Raw genomic sequence first — 17616 nt, forward strand, 5'->3', positions numbered from 1 at the left:
GTATGCGCTCCCTGGCCGCGGCTGAAGGGCACAGGGAAAAAACACGAATAGCTCGATAAAACGAAGCTTTAATCGAGTAAATTTGGAACCGACGAAGCATCGACCCCTTCCCGTACCCATTTCAAAACACAAACTCGGAAATGAACGAGTGCAAAGTGTGATATTTAGTCGCTTTCTATCCATTACCTTATATGGCAGGGCAGAGATATATCGTGCCTGTGTTTAATAGGCTGGCCGCTGCCGCTCTGCTTGGAGTCTTCGTTTTAACCCTTATGATGCTGAATTATTTTTGGAGCAAGCAAAGCGTCGGTTTTTGCCCCTTTTGACTCTTCTTGTGCCATTAATGCGACATATTTTAACGAATGACGTCGTTTTGATAGCCACAGTGTGTGCCAAACATAATTTACGCACGGAAACAGGTATTTTACGCACGGGGGGGGGCGCTTCTTCTCCCATGTTTCTAATTATGTCCCTATAAATTAGGTGACTTAAAGCGGGTGACATTTACAGCACATAGTACAAACTCACTGCTGGTGTGGTTTATGTTGATGGATTTAAATTGTCACGGTGCAGATAAACGTGCTACAACCAGTAACAGGCTGTAATGGTGATTTTTAGGAGGAAACGAGCTGCGCGCTGTGGCAGTGAACGAGTACACTATCACAAAGTTGCCACAGGTATGCTGAAGGCTGCACAGCAAGCCTCTGCTGTGTTTCAAATTAATGCCAGTTGAGCCCAGAGGACATGGCACTGGTTTGACGATCAGAGAGTGTGTGACCTATATTTGCACGGCGCCTTTTGCAGATCGAAGTGCGAGCCTCAGCCCACTCATCTACAACTGTGCTGCTTTAGAGGATCGGAAATAAAAGGGGGAACTTCAACTTCACCAGAGCGTCAGCCTCAGTTACAGTCATAAACAAGTGAACTCAGCTCCACTGAGTTTGTCACATTTAACGCACAGAGACAACATCATGAATCCTCTGTTGTTATTCGTCTTCTAATAAAACTATTCTGACTGCTGCGGATGAAGCCTCTAAAAAAAAAGCTCCGAAAAGTGGGGATTTCAGCTCCCTGAGGTGAAGATGTGCTGCATAAAAATGCTGCAAATCTGTGGTGCCCGTGTTGAGTTGTGTTAATATTAACAACAGATTTCGCATCTTTTTCAAATGCATATACTGTTATTTACATCTACACACGATATGCACTTGAATACAAATTCAAACAGGGTTTTATAAGGCTCATGAGATGGTGGAGAAGGGGGGGGGGGCATGCACCAGCCTTGTTGTTGCATTTTACAATAGAACTGCACAAGGTGATTGTATTCATGTTGTGACAGTGACGTGGTGATTGATTCATTCCCAGATATCCCTCCTGCAGCCCAGTGCTCACGGGATAAACCCCAACCTCTGTGCAAGGTCTCCACCTCCCCCTCCCCTTCTGACGTCATGCACCGAGCTCAAGCCATTGCACGAAAAGAGCTGCTCGCAGCCGCACCGCTGTGAATATCTCTATGCTCGTTGCCAGGACTGTGGAGTGTGCAAAGAAGGAGGGAGAGAGAGCGAGCGCGAGGAGGAGAGGTGGAGGGAATACAGTTGGATTTGGATACAACTGGAAAACTACCAGGCGCGCACAGCACGCACCGAACGGAAGGCACATCGACGGCGCGTAACCAACATTTCGCCCGGTCCCCGTCCCCCTGCGATCGGATCGAGCCGAGAATGGAGCTCCCCGCCGCCGGAGAGCACGTCTTTGCGGTGGAGGGCATCGAAAAGAAGCGCATCCGCAAGGTAACAGAGAGGCGGCGTGTTTGCAAAGGCGCAATAATATTTTTGCGTTTGACATGAGCCTCACTAAAAAAATATGATTCTTCTCCTCAAACACAGGGCAAGATTGAGTACCTGGTCAAGTGGCGAGGCTGGTCCCCCAAGTAAGTCTCTCTCTCTCTCTCTCACACACACACACACACACACACACACACACACACACACACACAAACCAGCGTTTTACTGAAATATCTCACATCATTTTTCCGGTGCTTTGATGAAATGCAAAACAATCAAGTGCAGGGAAAAATGTCATTCACCAGAGACGTGCTGGCACAGTGCGCGGGTTGTTTGTGCATGTGTGTGTTTGTGCATGTGCGTGAGCATGGAGAGCGCGCTCGGTATGTGTCTCAGTGTATCCGCGGATGCCTTCACTAATTTATGCGAGGGAAGGGGGTAGGCACAGCCATGTAATCCCGTTTTAATTATTTCTGCTCTGCCAGCGAATTTACGAGACAGTGGTGCTAAAATGGCCGACTGTATGTTGGAGCTGGAGGCTCGTTTGGAGACACTTTTTTGTGGAGCATTTTTGCTGTGCAGTCGGATGTGCTCACGGTTGGTTTGTTGTTCGGGAGTCGCTGCTGTTCATGGTCTTACAAATGCAATGACCTTGAAGTAAGAACATGCCTCATCCAATTTTCTGGTCTTGAATTGGACCCTACCTGTCCACTCTGACTGCACAGTAATGCTGAGGGTGTGTGTGTGTGTGTGTGACAGCTCTCTGACAGTTGTTTTTCTCACTCCTCTCTGCAGATACAACACATGGGAGCCAGAGGAAAACATCCTTGACCCGCGTCTCCTGGTTGCGTTTCAACACAGGTGAGAGGGATGTGGACTTCGGACGAGGCCTTACGCAGCCTCCACTTCAGCCATGACCATATATGGGCATGGGAGGAGGGGCGCCCCAGTAACTCTATCACTGATCCCCCCCGCCCCCCTTCCCCATAGGACCGTCTCCTGGGGGAAAAGGCTGGGGATGTGGTGGTGAGAATTCCTAAATCAGGCTAATGGGAAAGATCGGATGTGCGTAAATATGCGCAATAAGACGCAAATTGTTACCACTTTATCATCTGATTATGTGCTCCTGCAACCGGGATGAGAGGCTTACCAAGCATTCAGTGACCTTAATTCACATAGGAAGCAGAAGTAGTCCCCTTTAGGATTGAAAATGGAAAAGCAGAGCTCTTCACGCGGATCTAATGGCAATGATTTGTTTTCTGCAACCTGGAGGCCTGAGCAGGACAGGTGCTAATTTAGCAGCTGAGCTTCACTGGAGAGGCCATGATTGGTTGTGCGCTCTGTGTGAGGAGGCCAAGCTGCTGCCTGATGGGATTCCCATCACTACCAGAGTGAGATCTGCAGCCTCGGCTCAGCTTCTGCACTGTCTCCCACCCAAGAGAAAACCATTCAGCAATGCTAGTACTGACATTGACCTCCTTTATTTTGCTATGTAATGTTGTGGAAACAATATTCACCTTGGATGTACAACAGCCAACCAGCTTTCGATCTGGGTCAACAGTAGACTTAATAGAGGCCTGTCAAATAATTACAAATACATGAATGTCAATCACAGGGGTTGGGATGTTAATGAATATGAATGATGCCGTCCTTTTAGCCCTGTGGCATGTGCACAACATCTAGTTTGGGTTGCTGGACCCTTGAGGCCTGTGAGATATACTCTCTCTGTAGGCCACCAGGCCTTAAGACATGATGGCTGGGGAAAGGAATTCGCATTTCTGAAAAGGCTAATTGACACGCACTGCTCTGCAGCGTTTCCAGTGTACTGCTCTCATATTCCCCTGCAGCCTGCCTGCCCGCCTGGCTCTGTGTGTGTGTGTGTGTGAGTGTGAGTGTGTGTGTGTCTGGCTCTGTGCTGATGGTCATGGAGCGCTGCCTCTGCACTGTGTGTGTGTGTGGATTCCTCTCTGCTCCCAGAGGATGGGGGAGGGGATCCGACAAGGGAGGCTGTAATTGCCAAATCTTCTGTGAATAGGGGTCACCCCGTTGGACGCTGTTTGAAATCGCACACATTATGGCATTAAAATGTAGACTGTATATTGTGGCAGCTTCCTGGCAGCTCTGACAGTTTGAACATCTGTAGCGAGAGGCCGACAATAGGCTGGGTTTACGCATGCCTGGTGGAGTCTGCATGCAACCGGCTTTCATCCACCGCTGGTTATTTATGAGCCGATGATGAGTCGAGGTTTATATCAGGGAGCAATATTTTACAGACGTTCAGCCCAGTTCTTTTAGTCAATACAACTATAATAACATGTTTTCCCTCGCTCCTCCCTCATTAACAACTCTTTGTTAGTCTGATATTAATCACTCTACACCTTCTGAGTGTAGGCGTTGTGTTGCACAAGTCGTTGTGGTGTGCATTCTTTCAGCAGCAGCAGCACACATCCCAGAGGTCCTCCACAATGTTGTATTTATCCCATTTCATCCGTACCTCGTGACCCTAATTAGGATTTGAACGTAAGAGGAGGAAGGTTGTGCTGCAGTGAGAGGATGTTTGAAAGACGAGGGGAGATTCTGCCTGCTCTGGCTGTAATTAAATTTCGACTGGATAATGACAATATGGAATGGGCCGATTACCATGGAGAGCTATGCAAATAAGAACCATAATGCTTTGCAGCGGGTCACATGTGGGCATTCATTAGTCCTCCGAATCAAAATACCACTTCTGACCTTGAGTAGGTAGGAAAAAAACAAACAAATCCTCCAAGTGTCAAACCTGTGATTTTCCCATGTGATTTAATTCGATTTTTAAGGTGAATAACTGTCTGACAAATGAGGTGTTGTGTTTAGACGGTAAATATGGTGCAGGAGAAATGTAATTATCTTTTGTTTTCACAGAGAGAGGCAGGAGCAGCTGATGGGATATCGTAAACGGGGACCAAAACCGAAACATCTTTTACTGCAGGTAATTATCACCTTCATTACTGACACGATGGTTTCTGTTGCTGAAGCATCTCACTTTTTGAAGCCTCGCTGTAAGTTTCAGTCAAAGAGAATCCAAAATGGCAGGTGGAGGGGGGGGGGGGGTTCTGTCAGGTGTTTCTGAGCTGTTGTCATTATGGCCATGGGTATTAATAGATTTCTTTGATAGAAATGGGGCAAAGTGAGGACAGGGGGTTGTACAGCTGGGTTTCTGTGTGCAGTCATCATGAAACCAGGTTTTGTTGCCTGAGGTTACTCTAAGCATTGCTTGAGTGCACTCATTTTTTCTGCATGTTCATTATTTCTTTATGCTAAACAGCTTCATTTGCAAAACACTGTTCTATTATAGGCAGCTTGATAAGTTCCTTTTGTACCGGGTGAATCAGTATCAGTGGAATGTTTCCTGCTTTATAATTGTTCCCCAAGACAAAAATAGATGGCTGAAAGTAGCACTCCGCCGTGCTTTGACTATCTTAGCCGAGGCCTTGACAGAGTCGTATCCTGGGCCAAATGTGATTATATATTCTGAGACTTGGAGCTGATTGCTATGCAGTGTCACTCCTTAAGAGGCATACCCCTCTGCCAGAGTCACACGTGGCCAGCAATCAGGGAAAAAGCGTGACATGTCCGCTGGCACTTCTCTGACCTAAGGTCACAGCCAAAGCGTCTTGAGCGTTCCGCTGCGGTGCCCCCCTGACGGCCAGAGGGGTCAGTCTCTATAGGAGGAGGGGGGGCAAGAAGGTGGGGAAGGAGGATGTATGCAGACTCCTTGCTGGATACTTTCTCTAGCATCCTGTAAACTTTCATTTGACCATGTGCAGGTTAGCATATTTTAGCTGTAGCACAGTTTTTAGCAGCTGTGAGACGTTAGAACTGGCACGTCAGCTCATCATGAGGAGTACAACTCTACCTGATAATACAGTTATGTAATGTAGGAAGAGCTAAGTTAAGTCAGACGCCATAGTGATGTCAATAGGATTATCTTAGCTTGGGCTTGGAGATGACACTTTCAACAGGCAGCCTGTGTTACAAATGGAGGGTTTGGAGTTTGAAAGACACGGGTATTTACCAGACAAATTGATGCAAATGGTTGCATTGTAGGAAACGTAGGATTTGATTTAGATTTTCTAATGACAGAAATCCAGGATGTCTTAGCACCTGTTTCTCTGAGATTCAACCAATCTTTTTTTTAAATCTGTCTCTTGTCAGTGCCGCCAAATACTAAATCAGTGTTGTACCGCTTTAAGAAACTCTACTCTTTTGCCTCACTTCTATCTATGTTCACTGATTCACAATGACACCCCATACTTTCAATCCCTTTTAAAACTATTGTAGAATTTTAATGAGAAAGATGAAATGTTAAAACTTTGGGCTTTGTCTCTTCTTCAAGGTGCCCTCGTTCGCCCGAAGATCCTGTATCCCTACAGGTTTTGAGGAAACGATGCAGGATGCAGAAGGTGGCCTCAAGTCAGATCCTGTCCAAGTCCAGCGGCCCCAGCCTCAGCAGTACCAGCTGAACAGCAAGAAGCATCATCAGTACCAGCCCAGCAGCCAGGAGGTACCTGCTGACCAGCTAACCAACGGCAAAAAGAAGTTCATCTACCAGCTAAACAGCAAGAAGCACCACCACTATGAGCCTGACCCAAATATGTACGACACACAGGCCTCGAGGCTCAAAGAGGTGGTCAAAGTTCAGGAACCGGCCTGTAAACAAGCAAATCCTGGCTGGAACTTACCGCTGGCTCTGCAGCAGAAATGGGTTCGTGACAAAGACACAGGATGCTTGAGCAAAGTCAAAGAGTTGGCAGTCGAGATGCGGAAACCCACTGTCAAGGAGGCCGAGAGCGAACATGCCCTCAAACCCAACCCTAAAGACGCGACCCTGCCAAGTTCTATTAGCAGCAAAATGAAGATAATCAAGAACAAAAACAAGAATGGACGTATCGTTATTGTCATGAGCAAATATATGGACCGTAACAAGGTTCATGGAGCAAAAGGTAAACATGGGGAATCGTCGAGCGAAGAGAAACCAAACAACACCAAACCGTCGGAAAACAATCCAGCTCACAGAACCAAAATGGTGGAGCATCCGGAGAACGGTATCCCCAAAGAGATCTGTAACGGCAGCTCCCTTCCCGCCGCAGAGCATCCTATAAAGTGTTCCCCAAAGGACAGACATTTCTCCAAACCTTCGCCAAGCACAGCAGAGGAATACAACACCGAAGTGGCTCGGGGTCAGGCAGACTTGCCGGATGATCTACCGCTACAGCTGACCGCTAGTTCACCACTGATGTCCTGGTCTGTTGACACCAGCATCCCGACACCTACTGCTGTCGAGCAGATCAGGATCCCTTCCTTTCCCAGCGACCGCAAGCGAAAGCTCTCGGATCCCGTGGAGGACAGGAGCGTTTCCAAAACCTACCTGACCTCCAGGAGCTTCAGTTTGCCAGGCACAGTCATCACGCCGCCTCAGGACAAACCCATGGACCTCCACTGTAGTGGCCGGCGCCTCGGCAGTACATGCACATATGAGGCTATGGCCTCTGGCAGCCAAGAGGAGCCGATGGATCTCAGCTGCCCAAAGACTAAGAGGCAGGTGGAGCCAGAAATACTGCCAGAGCCGCTGCCAGAGCCCGAGCCCGAGCCTGCTGTCAGAGACACTCCGCCTGCGTCTGAGGAAACGCAGAAAGCCTCAGAGAAATCTAAAGAAGCACCTGTTAAAAAACCCTCTCCCTTCATGGGAAATATCATCATCACTGATATCACAACAAACAGTCTCACCGTCACCTTCAAGGAATATATTTCTTTCTGAGAAAACTCTTTGTAAACTGGGTCTCCCAGTGACCTATCGGTTGATCCTGTCTATATGTGCATATGTAACATATGTATCATCAGAATTTTGTATATATGGAAATTTATAATTTATCAGTCAAATTCAATATGTTTCTTATAATGTTTTATACTGTAACACCTCTGTGATGTTGTAGTCAAGAAAGTGCCCTCGAAGATTTGAGTGAATGCATTCAGGTGGATGTATTCCACAAAAAAACAAAAAAATCCGTTTGTCATATGGAGCTTGATGAGATACTTTTTGCTGTTGTTTCATACCTGTACCAAACTTATAACCTGAGATGTATGAAGGTTTATACGTATTTTCTATGAATGATATCTCATATTTTGGTCACGATAGAAGGTAGAGAGGAACTTGTTGAGTCTATGGTGATCGAGATCAAATTGAAAGCACTTAATTACATTTTATATGTTGATTTCTGTCATTAATAGAGATGGTCTCTCTAAGTTTTTTTTTATTTTATTACTCCAGACATAAACACTCAGTCTGACTTAGCATATTTTATTACAGGCTTTTTTTGTGGTTTGTATGAGAAAGATTATTAGATAATAAGAAAAAAATTTAAAAAGCGAAAACACAGTGGTACATACTCTGTTATGTCAGCAGCCTTGAAGGAATGTCCCAGCCTTTTTGTCTTTGTCTGTTACTTTATTGTTTCGCCATTGAGATGCAGCAAAGCCATCAATGGATCTGCCTTTACAATCCAATCTGTGATTGTACTGCACAAAGTCTGACATGCATACGTTCTCAAAGATCAGTATAGTGTCATTTATCAATGTATGTTCCCGTTAAGACGACGTATTGATTCTTACCATAACAAGGCTGTGATTTATTACCTTATTGTTGACCTCACGTGCTGCTGGAGTTATATCTTCTAGTCTCCTAATCACACAGAGAAACAATGTTCATCTCATTTTGCTGCTGAACCTCATCAGTGCGATCTGAACAACACCTATGACTGCTATATGTTTTAGAAAAAAAGCTACCAGGGTCAAAAGCGATAATGCTACACGGACTAAATGTGAGTTGCGAGGAGAGCTTTTGGATACTGTTACACGCAACCCAGTGAGGGCAAGCTGTTTTGATTATGCTGCTGTTTTGACGTGAGAATTCAAATGTCAAAGCTGTTGGATGTAACCTACATTTGAGTCTAAATTGCCTTCTACGCACAGCTAATGCAAGACCAGTGAGAATGCTATAACGCTAGAATAGTAAAAATAAAATGAAGAGTGCATATTTATTGACGTCTAATTTGTCGTTCACAACAAAAACTAGATGTTCTCTGCATCTGAAGCTGTGAGTGATTCCATTGAACCGGTTGCCCTTTATTTTTGAGTCTGCTGTCTGATACTTTTTGTTCTCTTTCTTTTGCCATTTCATTCTTGCACTTGGTTCAAAGTCAAAATGATTGTTATAAAAGTATGTTCTAGCAGGAGCTGACTGACTTATTGCTTTTGGCACAGCTCACTGGATGGTATGTTTCACAATAAAGAAAGAGATTTGACCTCTGATATTTTTGCTGCACTGACACTGGGAGGAGGGTGAAACTGGACGCTTTGTGTGTTGATATATTTAACGGCTAACATTTCATAGATGTTTTTTCCAATGTTCCAGTTAAAGATTGATGTGTCATTGTTGTGCAGTTCCTCTCTGCACATGGAGGCGAAGAATGGAACATAAGCACTAGAAACACTAACGTGGTTGTGAACCATGAATAGGAAAACAGATCGTGTTGCATAATCACAAACGATCCGGCACAAAGGGCTCTCTGTATTGCATAACTGCACCGGTCACTTGTATCATCAAAACTTTACACATGCATTATTTTTCTGCCGCAGCTCAGCCCTGAGCAGGAATGTCAACACACGACATAACATAACAGGAGGTGGACACGTCAAGTCATTATGTAATTGTTTGATTGTATGAGGAAGAAAGGCTTCGTGCAGGATCGGTATTTGACTGTGGGTGTACAGTGCAGCGCAGCGTAGCAGGGTAGGACGTCAATTATATGACATTTAAATATAATGGGTCAGCAGTAGGCTTCGTGGCCTCTCATGCACAATGACTTATTGCTACTTCACCTCTTCAGATCAATTCTCCCAACATTATTCCCAAAAGATACGTCCAGACACACACTCTACAGATACACAAGCAAAGCTGCAAATATGCTCAGCTTTCATGAATGAACTTTAATTACAGGCCGTTCGTGACATTGACCATGTTGCTTCAGTCTTTTAGGAGAGTCATTCAAGGCCCGCAGCCAGAACTGTGATCTGAAGCTGTGACGCTGCCGCACTGGAACCTGAGGCTGACGGAAGATTGAGTCTCGATTGTTTCGAATGACAAAAAGGCCCAGGAATGTATGTGTGTGTGTGTGCGTGTGTGTGTGTGTGTGCACTGCATCTTCTGTCTTCTTTAGTTGTATCATGGGAGGTGCTCATCAAAGATGTTCACACACAAAATAGCAACCTTTAAAGAGGAGGGGAAAGAAAGGAAGAAAGAAAGATCTATAGAAAAGAGTTAGCTGCTGCTTTGGATTATTAAAATCACTGCCTTTTTTTTTATTTGCATTAGTTGTATATCTTCAAGTCAACCAGAAGATCTCCTACACATTTCCCACATTTTTATGGATACATCCACACTCTGAACTCTCCAATGATCAATAATCAATTTGAAGCTATTTTTAACCGACATTGACCAAAGAAAATCCTTTTGGCCAAAGGATGAAACAATGAAGGCGCCACAATTGTGACCACATGAAAGAAAGGAACAGAACACTGATCTCGAGTCTGTATTGATCTCATGGATCAGGGATCTGTCAGAACCCTCTCAAAGAATTACCTCAACTTGATAGTGAAAGGTTGAAATGACTCATTCTCAACCTGTAGCAAAATGTTTACCTATTAAACCTTGTTTCCTCTCAACCAGGATTTCCTAGTGGAACTGCTCATAATGCTCTGAAATAGGAAAACCAGTGCATTTACCAGATTTTTGGCTAAAGCAGAGATCAGAATGACTTTTTGAATTGACAGATAAGGAATCTGTTACTTGGCCTGCAGGAGCTATAACTCCAAAAAGAGAAAGAAATAAAGAAAACAAGGAGGAAAACATGACAAATAGTCGATTCATCCTGACGGGAACACATAGAAAACGTGCAGACATGACATGGCACATTTTCTACGTTGTGAAACTCATTTGATGTCACTTGATAAGAGCGGAATTTCCAAACCCGTGAACAGGCGGTTGTGTGAGTGTATGAAGGCTGATCTCCACAGGCCTTTCATGGCTCTGAACCAACCGTGTGAGTCAGTCATGCAACAGCAGGAAACTGAAACACGGTTGAGCAGGGGAACATATTTATAGACCGAGTGTGATGTTTCACATTCCCCCTTTATCATCGTGGACTACACACCACTACCACGAGCAGCAGATTCACCTCCACACACAGGATCATGTGAGCCGTGGGTTCATTTTGCTGATTTAATGCCGAGTGTGACCCGGTGGAGGCCTGATGTGCAAAAGATAATTAATTTGATATCTGGGAATAAAAAAGGAACACCCTGCAATTAGGTTTTATTTGTAGCTCATAAAACAACGTAAAGAGACCATTTCGTTTCTTTAACGTGAGGACATGTTATTGAGACAGGGTTAAACAAAAATACCCTGAGAATTGAGAGTCTGTGTTGAGGTGAGGTGCGTAAAGCTGCTTTCTAATTCGAAGCATGCGCTGGAATAAATAGGCTACATGCAAAGCTGCAGGTCAGAGCCACAAAGCTTCACAGTTTCTCTCCTGTGGTTTTGGTGCCTGAGCCACCTTCAGCAGAAAATGTCGCCCGGTAAGTAGGACAGTGAACAGCGAGCTGTGAGCGCGCATGTTGCCCAGAAACCAGAGAGCCAGTAATGTTCTCACAGAGCCAGCTCTGTTTATTCATGTTCGCCTTGTCGCCATTGCGGCTCCCGCACTCTCACTTTTCATCGACTCGCAGCCAAATATGGAGAAACGCAGCAGCAGCAGCAGCAGCATGTGCACCAGCCTCTCTCTGCAACACACCCCGCGCAGCAGAGCCATGATAGCACCGACAGGAAATGTCGGTCTACGAGCTATGGCTATCAAAATGGAGGTTCATATTTCCACAGCAGCCACAACGCATCTTTTGTCCGCGGCGCGCACGCCTTTTGTCTGCGGCACAGCGGGGAGAATTTGCGCAAGGCGGATAAACCCGACGCATCATCCACGATTATTTTACGCGATGATGAGAGAGGAAAGACGGACAGGAAGCATCCGCACGTCTCCTCAGCGGACACACCGTGTCCCTGCTCATGATTTCATTTGACACATCTGTAACACCTGCAACACAAGACCCCACATCTAATTATTATCATTAGGCTTAATTATAATTAATTAAAGACCAACCTGTCCAAGAGCGTGTTTGGTCCGAATTTAATGGTTTTATGCACCATAAATTAAAGCTGGATACATAAAAACATGATGAGAAATACACGTATGAGAAATGTTTTAAGTGATTAAGATTTCATGTTAATTAACTTGCACGATGATGGTGTCTGTTACTCAATTTTCAGCCCAAAAAACACTGTAGCGTTCTTTATAAGCGTTCACAAATAAATGATGAGGAAATAAGCACAGGTCATCAGACAGCTATCACATCTTAACTTCTTCACAGAGGTTTGTGATGGGGGGGGGGGTTATGAGCAGATTCATTATCATTTAGAGAATAAACTAAATTCAGGCCTGTTCAGGATTCATCTCTGTTTGTTCTCATATTAAAACGACGAACTGGGGGGAAAACGAGAGCAAGAAAACCAGGATCAGAAGTTAAAAGAGAAAACGATGTGTTTCCAATGTTGTGTGTTTAGAGCATTTTGTAATAAATGAATTCACTTATTGGTGGAATATGTTTGACCTTCCGCTCGGTGCTGCAGTGCATGTTGTGGAAGGAGGCCCGCAGGTTTTACTTTATTTATTTATTTAAGAGACGCTGATGTTTCTGTGTGAAAATAAAGATTTTGGCCTGAATTCCTGATTATTATAATTTATTTTCATTTAAAATGTATGTCTGGTGCATGTGGAATATTTCACCTGAGGCCCACAGAAAATGACGAGAAACGGAGGATACAGCTTCACATCTATTTTCATAGATTATTGTAATAATTTGTGTGATCAGTTTTCCACCATGTTGTTTAGTATATTATAGGAAACATTATTATAATTATTATTATTAATATCATTATAATTATTATTATAGTTGATGTTAATTTGCTGACAGTGGAAATAAAAAAATTGGATGTTCATTTTAATTCAAAGAGTTTTTTTGAGTAAAATAAACAACCAGCATATGCAGTTATATAATAATAATAATAATAATAATAATAATAATAATAATAATAATAAATCTGTCATACGTTTAAACATGTTATTTATCTGCGTGGAATACATAAACATTTTACTTAATAAATCGCGACGATCTTAAAACCAACAGGCCCTCGTGATCATATTTATACAAGAAGGAAAGACCACAAAGATTTCAATAGAATTTTATGCCTTAATCAAATAAATGTCTCATCTTTATTTTCTGCAGATGCACAAACTCTTCAGTGTTTGTTTTTACAGAGACACAGGAGGTGACATCTAATTTCAGCCCTCAACATCTTTGTAGACACAACAAACTTTACACCTCAGCTCGCGCATTTCAGCAGTTTTATTTTACCAAAATTTAGAACACATCCAGGACTTAAATTTGAAAAACTCCAAATGTCACATAGTCCACCCGAATAAAAACTGCTTCGTTCTGTTTCACTAAAGTTTGCATGTGATTAGGCGAAGCAAAGAAAATATAGACGCTCGACATGTGCATGTAAAATGAAATCATCCCCATATAAATGGCCCTTTCCTTAAATCAGGCGAGTCTGCTGCCTGCTTCTTTCCGCATATATTATTTGCACATGAGCCTTTGGTCCAATAAGATGAAAAACCCCTGGAATCATAATCAAAAAAAAGAAGTGACTCAGTATTTTTTGTTCCCAATAATTTCTCACTGCTTTCTGTTATAAACTCAACAATAATCTTCACTGGACAGTAAAAGACAGCGTGATGTTTCACTAACAGACACAGCGTGCGTAAAAACCCAATTTTACGCGCAATAATCCAATTACGCATAATATCGTGTTAGAGCTCATGCGCTCATTTCCTCACGCACTCAGCACCGTGACTCTGAAGCTGTAAATTAAACTGTCATGTCGCAGATTTATATTTAACATGTTATTTCAGATGATTGATCGTGAACCTGCAGGCCAATCAACGTGTTGCTGAGGGTTCTTCAGTTCCCACCTCACGCATCCTCAACGAGGACACATCCTTTAAGGCTCCATTTGGCACATTTTTATGCATAGATATTTATTTTATTCAGATATTAGTTTGGATTTTATTGTTTGATTATTCATGTTTTACATTTAGATACTAATATTCACAGATGTGTTGTGTGGAGGGCAAGTGTTTGAGGGTGAAACATTTTCATTTTACTGGTTATTCCTCTCTCTGGTCGTTCGTTTCAGTGCTGGTGAAATTATTCTTTCCTATATTAAGTGTGGACCCTGGGGGCCCCCTCAGGGACCTCCGGGGTCCGCGGATCCGCACCGGGAGCCCCTGACTCCGCTCGCCCCGCTGTGCCAGAGATTCCTGTGCAGCAGCCAGAGCAGCGGGGCTCCTCCCCTTCACTCAGAAACCCGGAGCACGTAGCAACAACCGAGCCAATGTGCTCCAGCACGATCCGTCCTACCGACCGCGGTGCCTGGCAACAGAAAAAGACGTGATGACGTCCCCTCCAGATTGCGTATTATGGGATGTGCGAAATTAAACAACCCGAGGAGCACACGAGGGAAGCGAAAAAAATAATAAAAGAGACAGAAATAAACGAGGCGCATGGTGAATCATGGAGCTCTCAGCTGTTGGTGAGAGCGTCTTCGCAGCCGAGTCCATCATTAAACGGCGAATCAGACGGGTATTCGCTGCTTTTCTTCCCCTCTCGGGCTGAGCCTCAACACCTATTATGCAACCGTGTGTTTGTGCAGCGCCGACAGGCAACACGCTGATAACCTGACTGTGTTACGGATCTGTTTTTTGCAGGGTCGTTGGGAATATCTCGTGAAATGGAAGGGCTGGTCTCAGAAGTGAGTATAATAGCCGAGGCTGGGAAGGACAGCGCTCCATCCTGGCCGCTCGCACAACTGCACCTCAGACTCTGTCGTTACTCCGCTTCTGGGTGTTTTTCTATCCGTTTCATCCGATCTGAGGACCGTAGTCCGGTCTGATGTGGGTCTGGCGGCTTGTGTGCACCAGTCAGAGGCTGAACATGTCCAGGTTTCAGCCCCGCTGGGGCGCGTTAAAGTCCGCACTAGCTTTAGCAATGGCTGGGTTCACCATGCGTCACTGTCCGCTACGTAGCCTGCAATTGCAGCGTACGCAGCGGAAAACGTTTTGATAAAAGTAATACACGGCGTGGGCGCGCAATGACATGTGGTCCGCTCAGTGTCTGGTGCCAAACACTTCTCCTGTTTGCTGTTGTGACACAGGCACAGCACATGGGAGCCGGAGGAAAACATCCTGGATGAACGACTCTTCGCTGCCTTCGAGGAGAGGTGAGGGTTTGACAGCGCAGCGGTAGGCCTCTCTCCGCCGGAACGAAATGGCCCCGTGCTCTCTGCGCTAAAACAAAAGTCTGTTCAAACAAGACTTACTCCGGATTTTAATCTCCAAAACTTTCTCTTCACGAGAGGAAGCGGTGACGTGTGTTTGTGGAGTGAGATGATTCATGTCGAACTCAAACAGGTGCCAAACGAGATGCAGTTTTGGAGTCACAAGCAGGATGTCATGCTCTAATTTGTTTCTCATTTTAATTTGTTCCAAAGTTCCAAAGCGAATATAAATAAAACTATCCTGAAAACTGGGTCGATCTCGTCCCAATGACAGAGTTTTGCCTTTATACGCAAAATTAGATCATTCGATTTAATTATAACCCCAATAAGAAATAATCAGATAATGTGATTTGATGATGATTCGTCTAACGCTTTTCCTCACGCAGAGAGCGCGAACGGGAGCTGTTCGGCCCGAAGAAGCGGGGACCCAAACCCGAGACGTTTCTCCTGAAGGTGAGTGAATCTTTCATTTCATCTTCACGTCTCTCTCTTATACGCGGGACTCAAATTAAACAGATCGTGAGTCATTTCCATGACAGCCACTGTCTTATTCATTTCGAGAGTATTCGACTGCGGTTCAGATTCACCTGAAACTATAGTGGGATGAGAAGTGTGAGCCAAAAGAAAATCATTGATTTACCCAGTTTTTTTACAAGGTTAAAACATTTATAAGAAACTGTCAAACTTTCTATAACTTATTGTGGATCTGTACATTGTCACGACTTTGCGTTCTTTAAATAAGAGATCAACTTTAAGATGAGGCCTTGACCAAACAGCTGCTTCTCTTAAACCTTCAAATTTCCTCAGGAGACTTCAGATTTTCATCTCTGGGAAACCTCCTTTAATAAACCTTATTTACTCTGTCCTCAGGCCAGAGCCAAAGAAAAGACGTATGAATTTAGAAGAGAGGCTCCCAGAGGGATCCAGGTTTCCTATCCCACCCCGGAGCCTGTCATAACACCAAGGGCCCGGGAGGGTTTACGCGCTGTGGTTCCCACAATCTTCCCACCGAGCGCGGTCAACAGAGGAGAGAGTGTCCACGTCCGAGCACCAGAGCCCGAGAGGAGGCCCAGGCCGACCCCACCGGCTGCTCTGACACTCCAGGAGCAGGACCGACTCCCCAAAAAGAGAGGGCGCAAACCGAAGCTACATTTACATTATGATAAAGAAGAGGGAAGCAGCTCGGCAGAGCCGGACACCAAACGGAGCAGGTCTGTGGAGGAGCCCGTGTCACACGGCGTGTCCAAAGTGGCCAGACGGCTGCACCACCAACACGGAGAGACGTCGGACCACAGCCTCCTCCAGCTGACGAAGAGGTTCCAGGAGAAGACCACGATCACGCCCAAATCCAGCGGTGCGCAGAGACACGCGTCCTACACCTGCGCGTTCAATCCCAACGAGAGGGGACACAGGACTCACTGTCTGAGCAGCATGTCTGTCCCTCTGAAGCTGAGGCACCAGGTGAAGGAGTACATGCCCACTCAGCCCGAGTCCACCCGTGACCCTGCCTCGATGTGGACCCCCAGATTCACCAGCCTGGACACTGTGACCGTGACGGACGTCACACTGAACCTGATGACGGTCACCGTCAGAGAGAGCAGCACGGACAAAGGCTTCTTCAGAGAGAAAAGATGAGTGTGTGCAGGAATATTAAATGTTTAAATAATTGTTTAACATGCTAACTCACTAACAAGCCTATCCTGGATCACCATATTTTTCTATGTAACTTCGTAAAGTGTGAATAGAGTAGTTTAAAACGCTGCTGGAAAATTAATTAAATAGAGAAAGTGACGTTGCAACGTTAAGGTGTATTTGAAGGTGTTAAATATCACTGATTTCATCTTGTTCAGATTGTCTATAAACACACTTTTTTACTGTACAACCATAATAATCATATTTAGCTGTAGTTTATGACAGTGTTCTCCAAATAGGAAAGGTTATAAGGTGACTGGCATTTATACAATTTTTTCTAGTAAAGTCAGAAGCCATGTAGCGTCTCAGTTTAGGTTCAGAATAAGATGTTTTTCATTCATCTTGTCAAGGTATTATAAATGTTTGTAGGCACGAGACTCGTGTCAAATAATAATCGAAATTATCAAAGGAACGTATAGAGTTAGTGATGTTTTAACACAGGAAAATGAAAATCCATCTGCAGAATATCTACATCATTTTTCTAAGCGTTTCAGAAAGTATTGTCTCTAATTTAAAAATCCTCATTAAGGCTGCGGGATATATATTTTTGTAAAGGCTTTGCTGTTGTGCTGGGTTGGTGCCACGTTCAAATAAAAC

The 17616-nt window shown here is 44.5% G+C and overlaps 1 protein-coding gene across 1 annotated transcript; it reads left to right on the plus strand.

Moving 5' to 3' along the window:
- The first annotated feature begins 1408 nt into the window (after nucleotides 1-1408).
- On the plus strand, nucleotides 1409-16962 carry cbx4 (chromobox homolog 4 (Pc class homolog, Drosophila)). Its single transcript, XM_034592795.1, has 11 exons — nucleotides 1409-1787; nucleotides 1884-1927; nucleotides 2577-2642; nucleotides 4683-4749; nucleotides 6157-7576; nucleotides 14243-14367; nucleotides 14562-14633; nucleotides 14759-14802; nucleotides 15205-15270; nucleotides 15714-15780; nucleotides 16198-16962. The coding sequence occupies exons 1-11, from the start codon at nucleotides 1719-1721 to the stop codon at nucleotides 16960-16962; spliced, it is 2805 nt and encodes a 934-aa protein (XP_034448686.1). The 5' UTR covers nucleotides 1409-1718.
- Nucleotides 16963-17616: the final 654 nt, after the last annotated feature.

This window comes from Hippoglossus hippoglossus, chromosome 8 (assembly GCF_009819705.1).
Source record: "Hippoglossus hippoglossus isolate fHipHip1 chromosome 8, fHipHip1.pri, whole genome shotgun sequence".
NCBI classification, from domain to species: Eukaryota; Metazoa; Chordata; class Actinopteri; order Pleuronectiformes; family Pleuronectidae; genus Hippoglossus; species Hippoglossus hippoglossus.

Coding starts and splice junctions, on each gene's coding strand:
- cbx4 (XM_034592795.1), top strand. CDS start 1,719: ATGGAGCTCCCCGCCGCCGGAGAGCACGTCTTTGCGGTGGAGGGCATC. Junction 1,788..1,883: donor AAAAGAAGCGCATCCGCAAG/GTAACAGAGAGG, acceptor CCTCAAACACAG/GGCAAGATTGAGTACCTGGT. Junction 7,577..14,242: donor CAAGGAATATATTTCTTTCT/GAGAAAACTCTT, acceptor GGGCCCCCTCAG/GGACCTCCGGGGTCCGCGGA.